Source organism: Balaenoptera acutorostrata, chromosome 15 (assembly GCF_949987535.1).
Source record: "Balaenoptera acutorostrata chromosome 15, mBalAcu1.1, whole genome shotgun sequence".
Lineage (NCBI taxonomy): Eukaryota > Metazoa > Chordata > Mammalia > Artiodactyla > Balaenopteridae > Balaenoptera > Balaenoptera acutorostrata.
Genome location: NC_080078.1, coordinates 36213433 through 36234700, shown reverse-complemented (window position 1 = coordinate 36234700; position 21268 = coordinate 36213433). Strand labels below are relative to the sequence as shown.

At 61.8% G+C, this 21268-nt stretch overlaps 1 protein-coding gene across 3 annotated transcripts; it reads left to right on the top strand.

Annotated features, from left to right (window-relative positions):
* GLIS2 (GLIS family zinc finger 2) lies at positions 1 to 21132 on the top strand. Of its 3 annotated transcripts, none has more exons than XM_057529490.1 (7): positions 1 to 307; positions 14479 to 14722; positions 15586 to 15758; positions 16301 to 16477; positions 16561 to 16694; positions 16776 to 16897; positions 18170 to 21132. In XM_057529490.1, the coding sequence occupies exons 2-7, from the start codon at positions 14551 to 14553 to the stop codon at positions 18967 to 18969; spliced, it is 1578 nt and encodes a 525-aa protein (XP_057385473.1). In that variant the 5' UTR covers positions 1 to 307; positions 14479 to 14550; the 3' UTR covers positions 18970 to 21132. The 3 variants fall into 3 exon arrangements, with proteins under 3 accessions (XP_057385473.1, XP_057385475.1, XP_057385474.1); XM_057529492.1 differs by having other exon boundaries at positions 11 to 307; positions 16779 to 16897; XM_057529491.1 differs by lacking the exon at positions 1 to 307 and adding an exon at positions 11084 to 11105.
* Positions 21133 to 21268: the final 136 nt, after the last annotated feature.

Sequence of the window (21268 nt, the reverse complement as noted above, 5' to 3'; positions counted from 1 at the left end):
CCCCCGCGCCCCTCCTCCTACCCCTCCTCCGCGGCCCGCCTGTCCCTCCTCCCGCCGCCTCCCTCCTCCCTCCTCCCTCCCTCTCTAAGACATCCCCGCACGGCCCGGCCGCCGCGGCCACCTTCCCTGCCGGAGCTGCAGATGTGGCGGAGCGGCCGGGCGCCGGGCGGCCGTGCCAGGGGAGCCTGCGCCCCGTGAGCCTCGGGCCCTGGCCCCCGCCCGCCCGGCCCCCTCCCCCGCTCGCTCTCCCGCCGCCCCCAGACCGCCGGAGCCCGCAGCCGGGAGCCCGACCGCCCCCGCCGCCGAGGTAGGAAGACCCCAGGCATCGCGCCGTGGGGACGGGAACCGGCGAGGAGGGCTGGCCTGTCGCGCGGGGGCTGCGGGACCCGAGGGTCGCCTCCCCCTCCCTCGTCCGCGCCTCGCCCCGGGCCATTGTGAGCCCTCGCCGGGGCCCCCGCGCTTGCTCCCTCGCTCGCTGGCTCGCGCGCTCCCTCCCTCGCCGGCTCCCCGGCCCCGTCCCTCCGTCTCTCTGTCTTTCTCCTCCCTCCTTACCTCCCTCTGTCCGGAGGCCGGGCCGAGCTGCGGCCGAGCCCCGGGCGGGAGCAAACTTCGGCGGGGAAGTTGGGCGGCCGCGGTGGGGGCGTGCTGCGGGGTGAGAGGGGCCCCCACCCCTACCCCCGAGCCCGGCCATGAACTTGTCTGGGGCAGCCGGGCAGCCGCCCCTTCACACGGCGGGACTGTTTCTAGGATGGGGGCTGAAAGGTGTCTCCTCCCTGGTCCAGGAAAGTCTCCCCCTGCTGCCCCTGGCTAGCCCCGACCTTCCTCGGGCCAGGGGAGGGAGGCGTCCCGGGGGGTCAGGACTGGGAGCTGGCGTCCTGTCCAACACTTGTTCCTCCCCTGCTGTCTGGGTGCAAGCAGAAGGGTCTGGTAGAGTGGGGAGGGCAGGGGTTTCCAACCCGCCTGAGGGAGGGTCTGGAGGGGGCGGAAGGAGGGGGCAAGGCAGGTGCATCCCGAAGGAGGGAGATGCCTGCGCCCTGCTTCCCCGAAGGCCCCCTGGGATGGGGCTGGAATCCAGGCTGGCACCTGGAGGCCTTGGCACACTGCCCTGCCCAGCCGGGTACTCAGGCCACAGCAGGGCAGCATGCGGCCTGTCCGCCTCTCCAGGAGGGCCCGCCTGGCCGGCCACCCTGAGCAGTGATGGTTGCAGGGAGCTGCCCAGCCCTGCCCTGGGGCCTGGGAAGCGGGAAGGGATCCTGGGAGGAGCCCTGGGCCCCCAGCCATCACAGCCCAGGATCTTGGCTCTGAAGGGAACGCTTGACACTGAGGGGGCAGCCAGGCCAGCTGGGGACCTGGCCAAGGCCTGGGCTCCCATGGTTCTTGGTCTGGGCCAGGGACAGGGCCTGAGCTGTGGTCCTTGGAGGCAGCCATCTGAAGGTCCTACATGCCTTGTCTTGACATCCTGGACGGAAGGTGGGGCTTAACCAGCAGCTACGGAAGACAGGCCCAGGGAAGGGGAAACTGGCCCCTTCAGTGTGCCCACCCGCCCAGCCCTCCCCAATCCCCACACCAGTGCCACGGTGCCACAGCTGTTCCAGCCCAGCTCACACAACCCTCACCACGACCTCCTCGGCACCTCCCCTCTGCTCCTCCTTCTCCCCTCTGGGCCCAGGCTGGGCCTCCCAGCTGGCCCTGGCTGGCACTGGGGGAGGGGCTGCACCTGGGGGCCCCTCCCAGGACACCCCTTTCTGAGCTCCAGCCCAGCTCATTTCACAGCCCAGCCCAGCTTGGCTTGGCCCTGTCTACAGTCAGCCAAGCAGGAGGCAGTGCCAGGGGCTTGGGCACCATTTATGGGGGTTGAAGACCCCTTGAAAGCGGCCCCGTTTTCCTTAGCCCCTTCCCCTCCCCCTCCTTTCCGGAGCTGCCATTAGCGCTGACCCTCTGACCCCTATGCCTGCCCGCCCTTCCCTGTCTGTGACCTTTGACCTTTGATGTTAAATCCCTCCAGCTGGGGCTCTTCGGCCCCTGAGTGACCCTGATGCAGGACCCCTGGGGGGGGCCTCTCCCTGCTCCTGGCTCTCTACACAGGGACACCTGCCAGTCCTTCCCTCACTGATGGGGAGGAGGTGCCCCAGGAAGCCAGACAGTGAGTCACCCCACTTCCAGGCACCACTGCTTTTGGGGTCAGTGGCTTTGGGGGATTCGCTGGAGCTGGGCCACAGCCTGGAGGGTGAGTGGGAAAAGCCCCTGGCCTGGGAGTCTGATGTCCTGGATTTGACATTTGGCGGTGCCACCAACTCCCAAGGGTCCTTGGGCCAGACTCTTCCCCCTTCTGGGTCTCAGTTTCCTCTTCTGTAAAACCAAGGGGTCAGACAAGGTGAGCTTCCTGACCTGCAGAGTCCATGAGAAGACCTGGGGGTGGGGGGTGCTGAGAGGGGACTAAGGCCAACAAAAGCCAACTCTCAATTATCCGTGGGTGGAGCCACTATGAATAACTGAATGCCACAGACATCCAGAAACCTCATTTTAAACAATCCTGTGAACTGAGTCCCCCCCCCCAAAGCTTTTGTTGTTTCTGAAAAGCCCAGCTGCAAATGGGTAGCCACAGCGATGTCTTCTTCTGCCTGGGCTCCCCTCCTTGCTGGGAGTGCCGGGCAAAAGCGCAAACTGGTCTGGGGACAGAGCTCTGCCAGGGCCTCTCCTTGGAGCTTGTCAGAGGGCCTGGATCCCTCTCAGCCCCATCGTGTGGACCCCTCTCCCTTTTCCCCTCCTTTCCTGGCCTTGGCCCAGGCGGTGGGAGTGTCATCTGCCACCTAATCCTCCTGGGGTCTGAGCTGCCTTATAGAAGGAAGAATGTGTTTTCCTGACATTTTCCTATGTGCACTTCCATCTACCCCAACTCGACTTGCCTGGAATCCGAATTTCCCACTTGGGCGAGGGGGCGGGGACGGGCGCCAGGCAGAGTTTGGGGCAATCCCAGGATGAGGGAGGGTGGCGACAGCTGTGGCTGGGGGACCAGATGTGGGGCTGGGGCGTGCAGTTGAGCTCTCTGGGAGGCGTTTGGGGTGGGGCCCCTGGCGCTGAGAGGCACACCAGGGGTTGGGGCGAGGGCTGCTGCTGGCTCGCTGCTGGCTCTCTCCCGCGCAGGAGGCCTCCCCAGGTTCCCGTGTTCCAGGCAGGGCTGAAGAGGCCCCTCACCCAAGTGGGAAATTCGGATTGCAGTGGGGAGGCCCTGAGCCGAGTGGAATGGGGCGGTGGGGGGTGGCTCTGCCGTTTTCGAGGCTTTGAGAAGCCCTCCTCTATTATTGTCATTTTATATTTCACACAGATGACTGAGGCCAGAGGGCTGACCCCTGGAAGGTGCTGGGTGGTCCTCCCTTCACCTCGATAAGCACCCTTCTCAGAGATGGGGGTGTCCCTGGCTGGCGAGGGGGTCTTTGGGGCCAGCCAAAAGATGTGGATCTCCCCCCAACCCAGATTGCTTCCCCTCCCAGGGCCTGTGAAAGGGTCCTATAGATGGACCACAGTCCAGACATGAGTCTGGGGGTTCACCTCTCTGAGAATGGCAGGGCCAGGCGGGGATGGGATACCCAGCCTTGCCCCAGTCTGCCTCCAGCCCTGGGTGGGAGACACCACAGCTTTTGCAAGGCCCTTGGGACACATCTGCCCTAGTGGTTTCCAGGGTGGCCGCTTCAGTCCCACCCTGGGGGCAGGGACTCTGCACTTTCACCCAGGACCTCTAGTGCTTTGCTGATCAGCCAGGGTTGGGGTGACCCCGACACCTGGACAGGAAAGGACTTGCTGAGTGGGTGGGGGGTGTCTTATGCAGGGGCATGGTCTGGGGTAGACCCAGGTTTCTCTCCAGGATCCAACTTAGCCCTATAAACCCCTGCTGTCTCTCCAACTAATAAAAATATCAGCTCAGGTCCCGGGGGCTGGGGGTCGGTTGGGGAGGTGAAGTGGGTCAGGAGATGGAGCAGCAGGGGAGGAACGCCTCTAACAGCTCCCTGAGAAAATCAAAAGGATGCCTTCCAGTGGCCATCACAGGCACTGACATCTGTCACCTGAAATTGCTACCTTAGCCTCGTGAGAGAGACCCATTGATCCCTATTTGACAAATGAGGAAACTGAGGCACAGGATGGAAGAGGGCCGATGGGCATCTGGGCCTGAGTTCCTGGATCTGCTATGGCTCGGGAGGGTGGGGTTGGGGTCTGGGGGCCTGGCACAAGAGAGGAGCCTGCTCTTGCGGGGGCCCGAGCTGGCCCTAGCAGCTGTGCGTACTGGGCCCCGAGCCTCCATCCTCTCCCTGGCACTGATCCTCCTGGCCTCAGCTCCAGACTTCTCCACGGGGGAGACGAGGCCTGGCCCAGGTCTGCAGGGGTCCTTGGTCCTCTTTCCCATTCCAGCTCTGGGGCTGTGGGACCCCTCCCAGGTGCTCCGGGAGCCCCAGAGGTCTGACCTGCCTCCTGCCTGGGACATGTCTCTTCAAGCTCCCTCAGGCTGGGCAGGGTAGAGGCCCTGGCTCTGGGCATCTTGGGGGGCAGGGAGCTCTGGCTCTTCACTCCCCTCCCCCCTCTCAGATGGGATGGAGGGTCTGGGTAACTGGAGGGGCCTGGGGGCCATAGAGATGGGGGAGGACTTCCCATGTGCTCCAGTTGCCTCTGGTGGGGGATGGGCAGCGGGGGCTGAGAATCCTCCAGAGCCATAACTGGGGGGTGGCTGGAGCCTCCTCAGGTCCTTTGTCTTCACTGCCAGAGAGGCCAGGTAGTACCTCCACAGCGAGGGCCCGACGTGAGCATGTGTGACATGCATGCGTACACGTACCCCCGTCATGGCAGATGGCTATCTGCAGAAGGACTCAGACCCGGCCCCTGGCCCCCTCCTCCAGTCATGGCCAAGGGAGGGTGGGAACCTGCTGAGGCCCCAGGAGACTGCTGAGCTGCCTGAGTCAGCCCCCGGGAGCCTCCAGGAAGACAGTCCTGCCTGGCTGACCGAGGGTCTTGTTTGCCTGACACACTCACAAGGTAGCATCCCACTGGGACCCTGGGAGTAAGGAGGCGGGTGGGGAGGAAACTGAGGCTCAGAGACTTGAGGGCTTGGCCCAGGGTCACTTGAGATCAGGGAGGGTCAGGGGGAACCAAAGCCTAGGATTGTGTGGTCCTGGCCCCTGAAATGTCAGTTCAGCCTGGGAATCCCCCCAGCTTCTCTGCTGCCCCCCATCCTCTGCATGGGCATCATGTGGGGACAGCTGTGTCTGGAGGAAGCCTCCCTCCCTCCCCCCATCATCCACCTGGGTCTGCCTGGCAAGTCCCAGCCTGCCTGAGCCATTTCTCCCCAGGGCCACTCCTTCCTGCGTCCAGACCCCCGGCAACCCCCATCACCACACTTCCAGGCTGACTGACCCAGAGCTGTGATGTCCACCTCCCCCCAAGGCCATGGGGCCCTCCATCGTCCTGCCTGTTGTAAAGTACCCCCCATTCCAGTGCTGCTGGCTATCTGCCTGCCAGCCCCAACCTCCTCCAGGGCAGGCCCCCAACACCCCCTTCAGGATACCTAGTGGACACCCTGAGTGGTCCCGTGGGCCCTGGGCCCCAAGGGCCTGAAACAGGCCAGGCCTGGCACGGCCCCACCCAGTGGGTGTTTCCTTTGGGTTCATGCCCCTGGCTTCTGGACTTGCTTTGCTGCCCAGAGTGGGAGCAGGGGAGGGGCAGGGGTGGCTGGGAAGAGGGCATGGGGGTGGAGTCCAGAGTTTGTGCTGGAGCTCCTGCTGGGCCTGGTCTAGACCAGCTGTTCTGGGGCGGCTCTGTGTCAGGGCTGGGTGGGAGTGGCAGGAGATGAAGCTGGGGGAACTGCGCCCTTCTGGTCATCCCAACCGATCAGGGTGATGCTGACTGCCTTACCCTCACCGCCCAGGTCTGCTCCTGGGTCCCTTGCCCCAGACAGGGAGGAGGAGACATCTGTGTCAGGGCCCTGCCTCGTGGGCAAGCCACTTCCCTCTTTGGGCCTTAAGCCCCTCCACACCTCCTCTGCTGGTAGGTACCACCAATGGATTCGTTCTCTCATTCACTCAGCAAACATTCACTGAGTACCAAGTGTTTGAGAAAAGTGAAGGGCTGGGGACTTCCCTGGCACTCCAGTGGTTAAGACTCCGTGCTTCCACTGCAGGGGGCATGGGTTTGATCCCTGGTTGGGGAACTAAGATCCATGCCTTGCAGCATGGGCAAAAAAAAAAAGAGAGAGAGAGAAAGGAAGGGCAGGTGTGATGGTGCCGTTAGGGGTGTGGTTTGGATGTTCAAGCTCTGGTCCTACTCTAGGCCAGCCCCCTCCTTTCACCAGTGGGGAAACTGAGGCCCAGAGCCTTGCTCACATCAAATCGGAGCAGCCCTGGTTGTCTGGCTCTGAGTCCCCAGCACTTCCCATTGCTGCTCAGTTCACTGTGGTGGAAGGAGTGGCATTAGTGATGCACTTGTGAGGACTTGGACCCAGGGCGAGTGTGGCAGGCAGCAAGGGGCCACTGCAGGGCTAAGGATGCTGCCCTCAGCGGTGTGGGGACAGAGGCAGGTCCTCTGCTCAGCTTTCAGGCACCTGGAACAACAGCCATGTATGGCTGCAAGAGGCAAAGAGTGAATCAGGGGAGACTCTCTGGAGGAGGAGATCGGAGGGGAGTGGCAGCTGGAGGAGAATATGGAAGCACAGAAGGTTGTGAGGCAGGAGCTAGCACCCAAGAGCATCAGGTGAGCAGGAGGCAGGGAGTCCTGAGAAAGGAGGTGCTGAAGGGGAGAGCCTGGGAACAGGAGATTGGGCTGGAAAGGAAGATGGCAGTCTTCTGTGTAGAGCAGACCATGGCTCCCCAGTACCCTCCAGGTCCTGGCCCAGCCTCTCTCTTGGGCTTCCTCCTCTGCTGAATGACAGGCAGGTTCATTGTGGGTCAGTTGGGGCCACACTCCCAGGCCTCTGCAGTGTTGGGCGCAGAAAGAATGTGGGCTTTGGAGCCTGGAGGTGAATCCCAGCCGTGCTATTTATAAGCTCTGTGACTTTGGCAGGTAACTGGACCACTCTGAGCTTCAGTTTCCCCATCTGGAAAGTGGGGAGAATAGCACCTAATTCACAGGGTCCTGAGGATGAATGGAGATGGCCCACAGCACTCGTTGTCAGGACCCCAGCGCTTCACTGCATGTCCACGTGGCCAACTTGGATCCAACCCCCCAACACACACACACACACACACAGGAGCGCCTCACCCCTAACATTGTTCACCTCTGTGAGTCTGGGCGCCCTTCATTCTCATTCATCTGTGGGCCCCCAGGACCGAGCGGAGGGCCTGGTGTTGGAATGCATAACTGAGTGGTTGGTAAATGAGGCGGAGGGAAGGGCCAAAGTCCAGAGCCCGCCTAGCCGCCTCCTGCCACCTCCTGCGGTCTTGAGTTGGTGGGGGCTGTTCGCAGTGGGCCGGGTCCCTGTCCCGGGGTGGTGGGAGGGTTGGGCCGTGAGGAGGGGCGCCCAGGACTTGGGTGGCACTCCTGGGCTCTTCCTGCAGCCAGGCTCAGTGTGGGAAGCACAGTGTTTCCTTCTCTGTGGGGACTGGGCCTCATCCCCGCTCCCACCCATAAGCCGAGACTCCTGGGTCCAGGACCCTGACCCTGGTTACCTGCCGTGTCCTGTGTGTGGCGTGTGTGTGCACAGGTGTGACACATATGCATGTGCCTATATGTCTGGGGGTGCCATGGGTGCCCATCCATGTCCTGTGGGACACTGGCCAACGCCTCTGCAGGCCCTAGAGAGCACTGGCAGAGCTCCCAGCCCTGCCCACCCACTCCGAGTGGCAGTGCTGCCTGGCAGGGCCTGGGCTGCTGTGCCTAAGCCTTGCTGGTGTGTGTCCCTGTCTGGCTCCCCTGGTGCTGGCCCCTCCCAGGGATTTGGGCGGCCTGGGGGCCCAGCCCTTCCCTCTCTACCCGCCACCTGGGCGTGGGGGCTGCTTGGCGGGCTTGCCTCTGGCTGAGGCCCAGGTGCAGGCAGTGCTCATAGCCCCACACACACCCCCCCCCAAGCTGGGCAGACAGGAAAATACCAGACATAGTTGTGCAAAGGTGGCTGCAGGCAGGCAGGCAGCGGGGGGGGGGGGGGGGGGGGGGGGTGGGAGGCCGCCTTGATGGGCCTGGAGCCACCAGGCTAGGGGAGGCCTCTGTGCCAGGCTGGCCCTTGCAGCTGGATGGGTGTGTGTGTCTGTGTGAGTGTGCATGTGCAGGCCTGGCCCATGTGTGAGCTGCTCCCCCCCCCACCGCCCCCGAGCTTGAGCCTGGTGTCACCCTGCTGGCATTGGGGAAGGAAATGTAGCTCCTGGGAAGCTGGAGCTGGGGAGGGGCATAGGGGAGCCAGCTGCTTGCCTTCCAGCATCAGTGCTGCTTGAACCATCTGGGTGACCTTGGAGGCTGAGTTACTGTGTGGGGCACCCCCAGCCCAGGGCTGGAAACAAGAATCTTCAAGGCTACCAGTTGCTGGCACCTCCTGTGTGCCAGGTGCCTGGCAAGCTCGCCCTGTGGGGTGCCCCGTGAGCTGGCACCTTATCCATGGGACCTGTATTCCTGATGAGGAAACCAAGTCTCAGAGGTGTGACAGGGGACTGGGACCTGGTAGCCTGACTCTGGGTAGCGCTTTCTAAACGTACCCAAGTGGGGGTTCCCGGCATGCACCCCTGCTCAGGAGGTGCCCAGCTGGGAGCTTTCCCGAGGCCCCCATGGCTAAGCAGAGAGCTCAGCCCTGGTTGCGTCACCTGGAGGCCCTTGAGCTCCCACCTGGGCAGGGCCTGCCCTCCAGGGGACCTGGGGAAGCCCCCCACCCTCACTCCCATGCTGGCTGAGTGCCCATCTTGGGGTGGGGGCGGGGTATGCTTGTCAAGCAAGAGGTTCCTGGGGAAGGCGAACCCCACGCTCTTCCAGGAAGTGCTGCCGGTACTGGCCCCTCTCCTGGGACCTGCTTGGGTCGAGGCCTCAGGATAAGCCCCCTGGGTCCTGGGAGGAGGCTTCCTTCTTCCAGGGCTGCTCAGAGCCTCTCCAGGGCCTCCCAGTGCTCTTTCTTTGATGCAGTCGGGCTCTGGAAGGTGGCTTGGGCTAGCTGTGACCACTCCACTGGATAGCAGAGACTGCGGCCCTCCGAGGGGCACAAGCTTGTTTAGTTACACCCTCAACTGAAGTACAGGTACTCCCAGCTGAGGGTGAGACTGTCTGTGATTACAGTGGGAGGGCCGGTCCCCTCTCAGCTGTCCTCACAGCCCCAAACTGGCCAAGACTGGGGGACTCAGCAGAGCTGGTGACCATTCACAAGTTTGATTAAGCACCTACTATGCGCCCAGCAGTGTTCTAGGTGCTGAACATTACATACTAGCGGGAAACATTGATCATTGGATGTGCACCATTTTATTGATTTCTCCCCAAAATCCAATGAGGGGTATGTCTTTAAATTTATTTATTTATTTATTTATGGCTGAGTTGGGTCTTTGTTGCTGGGCGCAGGCTTTCTCTAGTTGCGGCAAGTGGGGGCTACTCTTTGTTGCAGTGCTAGGGCTTCTCATTGCGGTGGCTTCTCTTGTTGCGGAGCACAGGCTCTAGGCACGTGGGCTTCAGTAGCTGTGGCTCGCAGGTCCTAGAGCGCAGGCTCAGTAGCTGTGGCGCACGGGTTTAGTTGCTCCACGGCATGTGGGATCTTCCCGGACCAGGGCTCAAACCCGTGTCCCCTGCATTGGCAGGTGGATTCTTAACCACTGTGCCACCAGGGAAGCCCGAGGGGTATGTCTTATACTATGATTATCGTCCTGTTTTAGACATGACAACAATGAGGCTCAGACTGGGAGGTGACTTGCCCTAAGTCAAATGGGCAGGAAGTGGCAGAGCCAAGTTGGAGACCCAGGTGGTCTGACCCATACTGGAGCCCTGCTCTGTGGCCTGGTCAGGAAGGGGGGCCCTGAGAAGATGAGGCCTGCCCCTGCCCGCCGGCCCCCGCCACTGCGCGGCTGAGGAGGGTGGAGCTCTTGGCCAGAGCAGGGCACCGCAGCAGTTCCCAGGAATGCAGGGCTGTGGGGCCGTTTGCTTTGGTAGCATATCTGCCCTCAGCTCCCCAAGCCTCCCTGTGGGCCCCCCCCCCAATAGTCAGCCCCTCCAGCCCCCACTCACGGCCTGCTGTCCCTCCTGGGCTCTGCACCTAGCTCCCACAAACCCTTGGGCAGGGAGGGGGTGGGAAGCCAGACCCCCTTTGCCTGCCCCTTCCCACGTCCATGGGCCCAGGAGGGGCTAATGGTGAACACAGCTTCTGGGCTCACATGGGCTTGAAACCCAGCTCTTCCACAGACAAGCTGTGTGACCCTGGACAGATCACTTAATCTCCCTGAGCTTCAGTTTTTGCATCTGTAAATGGGGATGAAACAACACCTGCCTTAAACAGTGGGCATGCCACCCACTCATGCAACCTGGGCCAGAGGTCTCCCCTCCCAGCCCTCAGCTTCCCCCTCTGTAAGACCCACGTGCTGACAATGATGGTCCCTGTACCAGATGCAGGGGCACCCTTCCAGATGCAAGGAAGCCAGGGACTTGCTTCTGCTTTCCATTCCATAGCAAGAAAGTCACGTGGGCTTTTGAGAGGTACCTCCTGGTTCCTGGTCCCCAAGTCCTAGGCTGGACGGGTCATGGCTGCTCAAAGGGCAGTTTCAGGACAACCCCTGGGAATAAGGGGTATGCCTCTCGTTGCCCTGACAACACTGCTACCCTGGCGCTCGCTCACCTGGTCCCACGCTGCTGTGGGGTGGGCAGGGAGGCCCCTCTTACAGGGGCCCTGTCCTCTGTTTCTGCCAAGGAGACCCTGAGCACTTCTCGGGTCGTGCCAAGCCCGCCGCCTGTCCACACAGGCCCCTCTCCCGGCTCAGGCCCAGCCAGCTGCCCTCTCCCAAGCAGGGACGAGGGGCTTTCTCCAGAGCAGATTCCTGCCGGCGGCTCCCATTAGCCTGGTGACCTTGAGCCTCAGTTTCCCCATCTGTGCCACAGGGAAACCAACGGCGTCACTCACAAGAGCGACTTTAGAGGGTTCAGAGAATTCGTGCACAGACGGCTCCTGGCACATGGTAGGTGCTTAATGGATGCTGACCCCCGCTTTCGGCTGTGCGTTCCACCCCACGCCGCAGGACCCTGGCGGAGGCGGTGACTTGTCCCGGCCTTAGTTTCCCCGAAGGGCCGGCCCCGCCCCCCGCTGGGGTGGGCCGGGCTGCCAGGTAGGGCCGGGAGGGCGCTGCGGGCGCTGCAGCTGGGGGCCGTCTGCGCGCGGCCGGAGGGCGCACAATAGCGGCCATTGTCTGCGCTTGGCCAGCAGGCGGGCGCGGCGGGGCGGGGGCTGGGCCCCCGAGGGCCACCGCGGCCCACCCTCGGGGTGACCCCGCCCCGCCCCCGCCGCCCCGGTGGTCCCCGCGCCACCCCCGCGCGCTCCCACCCGCGCCGCTTCCTCCCGCTCCCTCCGCCCTAATTAGTTCCTTTCGCAGCTGGAGCAGCGGCGCCCGGCTGCGCGGCCACCTCGGCGCCGCCTCCCCGCCCAACCCCCGCGCTCGGGGACCGCATGACCCCGCGCTAGCGGGGCGCTTGTCGCGTCACCTCGCGATCAGCGGGAAACTGAGGCCAGGGTTCCGCAGCCAGGCTCCGCGCTACCTAAGAGAGTCGCCTCTACTTTCAGCGAGGCGGGTCACCCTTCGGAGCGTCCCTCTCCTTCTCCGGGAAACAGACACCGAGTGTCCACCTCCCCACCCCCAAATCGATCGGGTGATGGATGGCTGGCTGCCGGCCTCCGGAGGTGATCACAGCGCCAGTCCCGGGGTTCCAGGCCCGGCTGCGTACCCACTCTGGGCCTCTAAGGCCCAGGAGAATGTGACCCTGGCTCTCTGACTGCCCCCATCACCCAGCCCGGGAACAAAGAGCAGAGCCCGAGCCCAGAACTGGCCACTGCTGGCTGGGGGTGGGGGGTGGAAGGGGACACTTTGACGTTGGCCAAGGTCAGAGCAGGAGTGGGGGTCACAGGCGTCTCCCCTTGGGTGGGGACAGCCCAGGGTGGGGAGCTGTGGGCTTTTGGGGGCGGCTCCTTCCTCCTTTCCCAGGGGTGGGGAGGCTGGGCCTCCTGGCTGGGCTCTGGCTTTCATCAGAATGAACCCCTGTTCCCAGGGCAGGACCCAGTGGCAGGAAGTGGGGGGGGGTCTCTGGGGACTGGGTCTGCTGATTAAGGGGGGTGCTGTAGTCCCAGCCTCACCCTGGGAGACAAGCTCCTTTTGGGGTCCTCCCTAGTTCTGAGCTGAGGCAGTGTCTCCTACAAGTCTTCAAAACAAGGTGACCCGTGGCTCCTCCCTGGCTCCCCTCTGGCCTTAGGAGAGGATATCGGGCAGGTGCCAAAGGATGTTACTTGGGCAGTGTTGCCAATGAGAGTCAGTGTCAGTCTGAATTCCCAGTTCCCAAACTATCCTGCCCTCGTGGTCCCCTTCTCCAGAAGGTCGGGTAGAGGGGTGGGGGACAGAGGCTGTGGGGAGGCCTGTGGCTCTAGGCCAGCTGAAGGACCAGGCCACCAGCCCTTCCTGGCTCCTGAATTCTTAATCAGCATAAATATTTACTTCCTTCCTCCCCTTCCAGGCTCCCAGCATAGAGGAGCTTCAGGGAGGTTGGACTGGGCCTGTGTCTAAAAATAAACAGGTGGAGGGACAGGCAGACACACAGACAGACAGACATAACTGGGGGGGTGGGTCAGGCAGAGGGCAGCTCCCTGCCCAGCCAGAGGAAGAGTGGAGGGGGCCCAGGTCCATCCATCACTGTCACCTGCCCACCTGGGTCTGGAGCTCCTAAGGGGACAGGGTGGCAGTCTGGTCCCAGCCCCCTGGCATCACTGGGAGCCCCTGGCCCATGCATGGCCTGCGGGTTAATCCAAACAGATCTGCCAGCTCCCACCTGATGGAGTTTAACAGGGAAAAGTAAAGTCACAGACCTCGGTCCCACAGCCAAGTGTGGCCACCCATTCTCTGATAATGCTGCCCCCTCCCCAGGCTCAGAGACTCCAATGTTAGCCATGTGCTGGGGTCTGGGATGCGTCCCCAGAAAAAAAAAAAAAAAAAAAAAAAAGTAAAAAATAAGAGACCTGTTCCTCTGTGCCGGAGTCCTGGCCCCCAAGCCACTGACCGCGTGGCGGAGCGGCCTGTACCCTGAGTGCGGAGTCTTGGCAGAAGTGGCGCTTGTCGGGGAGACGGATGAGCCCGGGCTTGGAGCTGGGGCAAGCTCCAAGTTGCTGAGGGGCTTGGTCTGGAGAAGATGAGAGAGGATGTGGGGTCCCCGTCCTGCTCCGTGGAGAGAGCGCCAGGCAGCTCTGCAAACACACACACTGGTGAAATATACGAAGTCTTTTACCATGTGGTGGTCTCAGGGATGTTTCCTATTAAATTGTGAAGAGCTAGATTCGGTGAATGACAGAGAGTATCTTGTTTGGCAGATAGATTTTCAGGGTGTGATCATCTCAATTAACAAACAGGAGGAAACACCATTTCCCAGCATGTAAAAAGATTGCTGCTGTAAAAAATGATGTTTGAATTTGGAATAAAGAGCTGACCTTGCTCTTGGGTCACTTATATGTGAAAAAAATTACACCATTGAGAAATTCAAAGTGGTGAAAATTCACCACTCAAAATAAAAGAATATCATCACCATTAAAAAAAAATTATGTATGTATGTGTTTTACTAACCACTAGACAGCTGATCACTTCCCCCTACCCTGCCCCTGGCTGGGCCACAGTCCCCAACTGCCCCCTGGTGGTGGCCCAGAGCCCTTGGGCTCCCCACTCCTGTGGGACCCTCTCCCTGGACTGCCCCTGGGAGGCAAGGGCACCTGTTTGTCTGCCCAACCCTTGGGGCCAGGCCAGGCTTCGCACAGCTTGCCTGGGACAAGCTCTCAGCCTCGTTCCCTTGGAGGTGACCACAGCTGCCTAGGTGCTAGCGGTCAGTAACTAGCACCTCTGAGGGCCACCTGGGAGGACACTCATTGCCCTCCTGGCCTGGTTCTGGGTCTTCCAGCTCATACCAGGCATATGTCCCAGGCATGACTTCCCACTCAGTCAGAAATGACCTTTGGGACTTGCGTGGCCAGGGAGAAGATGTGGCCTTGAATCTGATGGTTCTGCCACTTCCTAGCTCTGCAACCTGAGGCAGTGTCACTAAAACTCCATTCATGGCAGAATGGACCCTGTGAGCGCTGCTTCCCAGAAAAGTCTCGTGGGAAGTGGAGGAGTTAGCTGTGGGTTGGTGGTTGGCTCACCATGATACCTGCTGTCCAGAGCCACTCAGAGGGTCTCTCTACCCGGGGAGACAGCCTTCACACTGCCCAACACCCACTGCCTCTCCGCTCCTGTGGGCTTTAATGGGTTCAGCCCGAGGAGGAGTCTGGGGTCACAGTGTCACAACACAGCTCCTGTCCTCTCCCAGGTTCCTGCCTGAATACCAGCTTGGGAGCCCCTCGCTGCCTGCTACCGCCCCCACCCCCCAGCCCCCATCAACATGCACTCCTTGGACGAGCCGCTCGACCTGAAGCTGAGCATCACGAAGCTCCGGGCGGCGAGAGAGAAGCGGGAGAGGACACTGAGTGCAGTCCGGCACCGAGCTCTGCACAGGGAGCTCGGCCTAGTGGATGACAGCCCCACCCCGGGCTCCCCGGGCTCCCCGCCCTCAGGTACTGTGCCCGGGCAGGGCAGCAGTCTCTGAGCCCTGATGATAGGAAAAACGTCCCAGGTGTATCCACCAGGACATAGTCACAGCCCCTCACAGCCTCACTTAGGGCGCCCTCCACACTGTCCATCCATCCTCCCAGCAGTTTATCTTTGGAGGTGACACTATCCCTGGGAGGAGGGAACTGACTTGCCCAGCTCCTGAAGCTGACACAGCAGAGCCAGGATTCAGACTGAGGCCTCTGGGAGGGTTTGGAGGAGCTGGTAAGGGGCACGGGGGATTCATGGGTAGTTAACAAAAGGCCCCGCGGCCCAGCGTCTGGGCTCTGAGGCAGAGTGGTCGGTCAGCCAGACCAGCTGAGACTGGGGACCGAGCCCAGCAAGTGCTTCTCGGGGGTGCTTGGGGCTCAGGTCTTCTGCTCCGTCTCCGGTGGACCCTGAAAACCAGATCTACCACGTCTGAGCTGGAAGGCTCTGGAAGCAGCCCATCCCAAACCTTTCATGTTACAGAAGGGGGCAGAAAGGGACCGGAGAGAAGTGAGAAAGGTCCCTACCAGACACTGTGATGGGGAACCAGGGGCCCTGGGTTCCAGTCTCTATTCAGTTACTTACTCTGTGTGCCAGTCCATTCCCATCTGTAAAATGGGTACTTCCCGTCTTAACCAGTGGCTGAGCTCTCACCACAGCAGAGGTCACATTTGTCAGCTGTACAGGCTGCTACTCAGATTCCTGGGTCCCAGGGTGGTGGGGGGGGGCAGGGCGTGGCTGGTGTCTGCTTCCAGAGTCACAGTGGAGGAGTCGTGGGCAGGAGAGCCTGGCCCGTCAGAACTCCTGGCTCCAGTATCCCTGAATCATGCCTTTCCCCTAGGCTTCCTGCTGAACCCCAAGTTCCCCGAGAAGGTAGAGGGACGCTTTTCAGCAGCCCCCCTGGTGGACCTCAGCTTGTCGCCGCCATCTGGGCTGGACTCGCCCAATGGCAGCAGCTCGCTGTCCCCTGAGCGCCAGGGCAATGGGGACCTGCCTGCAGTGCCCACCGGCCCGGTAAGGAGGGGATGTGTGTTCTAGAGAAGGTGTATTCCTGGGGCCGCTGTAACAAAGGACCACATACTGGGTAGCTTAAAACAGAAATGTATTATTCTGGAAGCTGAAGTCCAAAATCAAGGTGTTGACAGGGCCATGCTCTCTCCGAAGGCTCTAGGGGGAGTCCTCCCTTGCCTCTCCCAGCTTCTGGTGGCTCCAGGTGCTCCTTGCCTTCTAGCCATGTCACTTCACTCTCTGCCTCTGTCATCACACGGCCTACCCCCCTCTGTGTGTCTGTCTCCAAATCTCCCTTTCTCTTATGGAGACACTGGTCACTGGGTTTAGGGCCCCTGTCCAGTCTGACCTCTTAACTTACATCTGCAAAGACCCTATTTCTATACAAGGTCATGCACACAGGTACCAGGGGTTGGGGCTGGGACATGTCCTCGTGTGGGACACAGCTCAACCCCCAGACAGAGGGAGACCGGGGGTGTGGGGGTGGGATTTGGGCCCACTGGCCCGTGGGCAGGTGCTGACCAGCTCTGCCCCCTGCCCTCCCCCAGGACCTCCAGCCGCTGCGCTACCTGGACAGTGTCCCCAGCTCCTTCCAGTTCTTCCTGCCCCTAGGCTCTGGGGGGGCCCTGCACCTGCCTGCTTCCTCCTTCCTCACCCCCCCCAAGGACAAGTGCCTCTCGCCAGAGCTGCCCCTGCCCAAGCAGCTGGTGTGTCGCTGGGCCAAGGTGAGTGGGGGTTGGGAAGAGTGGGGCAGGGTCCGGGGGAGGTGGCGGCCCCACTCGGGCTCAGCACCCTCTTGGCCCTGCAGTGTAACCAGCCCTTCGAGCTCCTACAAGACCTGGTGGACCACGTCAACGACTACCACGTCAAGCCCGAAAAGGATGCAGGCTACTGCTGCCACTGGGAGGGCTGTGCCCGCCATGGGCGCGGCTTCAACGCCAGGTGAGGGAGGGCGAGGTGGGTGGGGAGGGGGGCCTGGGTGTCCAGCGGCTGAGCTGTGCTCCTCCTGTGCCCTCCCTGGAGCAGATACAAGATGCTCATCCACATCCGCACACACACCAATGAGAAGCCGCACCGCTGCCCCACCTGCAGCAAGAGCTTCTCCCGCCTGGAGAACCTGAAGATCCACAACCGGTCACACACAGGTGAGGGCGGGGCTGGAGCACGGGCGCCGGGCCATCCCCGCAGCCAAGAGACAGGCGCGTACCCCAACTGTTTGGCGGTCCCTTTCTGAGTGCCACTTGCTGGGGAAGCTTCTCCCGTGGGTCAGACCCTCGCCACGCGCTCTCGGGACACAGACTTGTCTTCCTGTGTCACACTCGGCATTGTGTTTGTATGATCGTCGACTCATGCCACCTGTGACTGCAGTGTGTCTGCTCGCTCCTCATGGACCCCAGCACACAACAGGGCCAGCACTGGCCAGCAGAGCCACACACTTAATTTATTTATTTTAAAAATATTTATTTATTTATTTGGCTGCGCCGGGTCTTAGTTGCGGCACACGAACTCTTAGTTGTAGCATGTGGGATCTCGTTCCCTGACCAGAGATCAAACCCGGGGCCCCTCTATTGGGAGTGTGGAGTCTTAGCCACTGGATCGCCAGGGAAGCCCCTTAATTTTAAATTTCCTAATCGCCCACATGAAAAAAGTACAAAGAAATACACGGTGAGGTGAATTACAATGATACATTTTCTTGAACTCAATATATTCAAAATTAAAAAAAAATTATATTCAATATTAAAACATCAGGGAGGGACTTCCCTGGCGGACCAGTGGTTAAGACTGTGCTTCCAATGCAGGGGGCGCAGGTTTGATCCCTGGTCAGGGGACTAAGATCCTGAATGCCTGCGCTGCGTGGCCAAAAAACAAACAAACAAAAAAACCCCACACACATCAAGGAGACACTGAAATTCTTCATTTCCTACAAAGTCTGTGGACTCCGGTGTATATTTTACACTAGAGGCACATCTCAAAGGCTCACAGCTTCATGGGGCTCCAGCCAGCCCTGGTCAGCGGGAGCAGCCCTTTAGTAAATCTGGAGGAACTGTGTTGTCAGGGCCAAGGGCATCCACGCAGCGCTCACTGTGAGCCAGGCCCTAGCAGGGTCTTTAAGCAATTACCTGTGGAAGTGGTCGCTGTCATCAAAGTCTGAAGCACAGGCCTGAGACCAAGGGCACACACAGCTAGGCCACAGGCTGGCTTCTCAGCAGCCACGACTTGCCGTCTCCACTGGAGTCAGAGCTCCTGCCGGTGCTGAGCACAGCGCCCCCCAAATCACACAGCCCCTGCTCTCAGGGAGGTCTCGGTCTGGGGTGAGGGGCCTGGGGACTCTCGAGTGGGTGGTGGGGGGTGGGAAACTGGGCTGGGATGGCCTGGGTGGCGGGAGCCCCTCACACCGGCACCGGCGCCGCCCACAGGCGAGAAGCCCTACGTGTGCCCCTACGAGGGCTGCAACAAGCGCTACTCCAACTCCAGTGACCGCTTCAAGCACACGCGTACCCACTACGTGGACAAGCCCTACTACTGCAAGATGCCCGGCTGCCACAAGCGCTACACGGACCCCAGCTCGCTGCGCAAACATATCAAGGCCCACGGCCACTTCGTGTCGCACGAGCAGCAAGAGCTGCTGCAACTTCGCCCGCCCCCCAAACCACCGCTGCCCGCCCCTGATGGCAGCCCCTACGTCAGCGGGGCCCAGATCATCATCCCCAACCCGGCTGCCCTCTTCGGAGGCCCCGGCCTGCCTGGCCTGCCTCTGCCCCTGGCCCCCGGCCCCCTTGACCTCAGTGCCCTGGCCTGTGGCAATGGCGGGAGTGGTGGGGGTGCAGGGGGCATGGGCCCTGGGCTGCCCGGCCCCGTCCTGCCCCTCAATCTGGCCAAGAACCCGCTGCTGCCCTCGCCCTTTGGGGCTGGCGGACTGGGCCTGCCTGTGGTCTCCCTCCTTGCTGGCTCCGCTGGCGGCAAGGCTGAGGGGGAGAAGGGGCGTGGGGCGGTGCCGGCCAGGGCCCTGGGCACAGAGGGCCGCAAGACCCCCCTGGAGAGGACTGAGAGCGGCCGCTCCCGGCCAAGTCCTGATGGCCTCCCCCTGCTGCCGGGCACCGTGCTGGACCTGTCCACAGGCGTCAACTCGGCGGCCAGCAGCCCAGAGGCGCTCACTCCTGGCTGGGTGGTCATCCCGCCGGGCTCCGTGCTGCTCAAACCGGCCGTGGTGAACTGAACCCACTCCGTGGACGCCGACCACCTGTAGCCCAGCCGGCGGCTCCCAGCCCTGCCCCCCCCCGACGAACGGAAACTCTTCTGCGAAATGGCAATAATGTTCTCCGGCCCCAGGGCCCAGTTGGCTGTGTCCCCTGGGCAGACCCAGCCCCAGATAAGCTGGGCAGCAAGGATGGTGCTAGAAGGGCATTGCTGGCACCCCAGGCTCCCAAGGGAGGAACTGGGTCTGCCAGCTAGGGAGAGCTGTGCTCCTGGGTGCTGAGGCCTGGCTCACCTCTGCCCCACCCCACCCCATCCTCCACCTAGCCCTCAGTCCCCCCATCCCCCAACTCTAGTGCCACCCTCATCCAGTGGCCAACCAGGCAGGTCACTCTCCCTCCCTTGCCCACCTGCCAGCCCTGTCCGAGCAGTGGGGGTGGTGGGGTGGCACCTGCCCTCCTGACTAGCGCCAGGCTCCCTCCCCACCCCCTTTGATGGTGAGCTGTGAGGACCCCCTGGGATCGAGGTCCCACCCCATCCTGCCTAGCCTCACTGGGCCCCTGCTCTGGGGGTTCCTGACGCCTTTCCCTCTGGTCTACCCTCCAGAGGGAGAGCAAGACAGACGCAGGCCCTGGCAAAGCCACAGGAAGAAGCCACCTTACCTTATGACAAGGCGCCTCCCAGCTTGGAGAGGGAGGCCCGCTCTGCCAGCTGCCCCTCACTGCCTGCCATCTGCAGCAGCCAGCACGCTGCCCGAGGGTCGGTCCCTCTGGATTGGCTGACACTCCAGATTGAGGGGGCTGGCTGACTACTCATCTGCCCCTTCACCACTGGGCCTCCCTCTACTTTCAGGGAGCCCTGAGCGGGGAGAGGTGCCAGGACCTGGGGCCGGCCCAGCTCAGGGAATAGGTGGGGCTGGGCTTGGCCTGGCCTGGGGTGGTGCCACCCTGCACAAGGGGCTGTGGAGGCCTGCAGGGTGTTGTTAGGAGGGGAGGCTGGCTGGGCACAACCCCAGGCTGGGATACGGCTCCTGTCCTGGGAGCACCAAGTCACGGCCAGCACAGGCAAGGGAGGGCTCCAGGCCGGTGCTGGGCACGGGAGCTTCCAGAGGCCATGGACGGAAGGACCTGGCCTTGAGGAGGGGAAGAGGGGCCGCGAAGCAGCCAAGGATGCCCTTGGGAGGGCCCTGCCCCTCCGCCTGGGAAGGGGAAGCCAGACGAAAGAGCCTGGACTTGGTGACCTGGTTGCTTCCTTTGGCTTTTCTGAGCTGAGCTCCTGCCCTAGGTGTCCCTGCTCTGCTCCCCCGTGGAGGGGGCCAGAATAAGCTAAGGATGCTGGGGCTCCATGTGCCCCAGAGCCCACACTGCTGCCCAAGCCCAGGGAGCTGGGCTCTCCCACAGGCCCTGGCGGGGCAGCACATGTCTCATTCCCCGCCCTGAGCCCTCACATTCCCTCCCCGTAGGGGGCCTGGTTCCGTCTGGGAGGTGCTGGCCCAGCAGTCAGGAGCTCTGTCTGGCTCCTAGGCCTGCCCTGCCCTTGGCCACAGTGACCAAGCCCTCCGTGTCGCCGGCTGCAGAACAAGGGAGCTATGGGACTGCAGGGGGTCCTTAGCAGCCCTGCAGTTCCCCTCCTCTGAGCAGCTCTGCTGACCCTGCCCTTTCCTGGACTGCCCTTCTGTCCCAGAGGGGTCACCCTGACCCGGCCCACTGACAGGGCCCGGCAGCACTGGCTTTGCCCCTTGAAGGGGCTGTGAGCAAAGCAGGAGGGAGCTGGTCTCCTTCCCTCGCACCCCACCCAGGACCCAGGCACCCCCACCCCCACTAAGGGCCCCAGGCCTTAAGTCCCCACTGGGGTGAGGGGTTTGAGACTCAAGCCCCGGGAGCGGAGGAACAGGGCACTGGAAAGTGACATTAGCTCAGCATGTGACTCGGTGATAGACCAGGCCCGAAGGGGCCGGTGTACGTGTTGTTGTTGTCGGTTTGTTGTTGCACATTCCAGGATATCAGTATTCTAACAGGTTCTAAGTGCCTTTCTATCGTAGCTTATGTTTTGCCTCCTCTTGGCTCCATTGCTGTTAGCATAGAGTTTTAAAAAAAGAAAAGAGATAAGCTAATGACTATAACAATATATTCCTCCATGTGAGAGGAAGTTTATAAAGAAACAATAAAAGTGAGTTACAAACACAGTTTGTCTTGGATGTGCCAGGAGCTGGGCCATGCACAGGAGACCACCTCTGACCGCTCGTGCCTGGCTCTGGGGTCCCCCACCCAGACTGCAGTGCCGAGGCCCTGTTCTGGGGTTTTCTCCCAACCCTGTGGGGG

Bases quoted from the DNA above. Each gene is read 5' to 3' on its own strand.
- GLIS2 (XM_057529490.1), top strand. From the start codon at position 14,551: ATGCACTCCTTGGACGAGCCGCTCGACCTGAAGCTGAGCATCACGAAG. The intron at 15,759-16,300 runs GTAAGGAGGGGA...GCCCTCCCCCAG, and splicing joins CTGCAGTGCCCACCGGCCCG to GACCTCCAGCCGCTGCGCTA. The intron at 16,695-16,775 runs GTGAGGGAGGGC...CCCTCCCTGGAG, and splicing joins GGGCGCGGCTTCAACGCCAG to CAGATACAAGATGCTCATCC.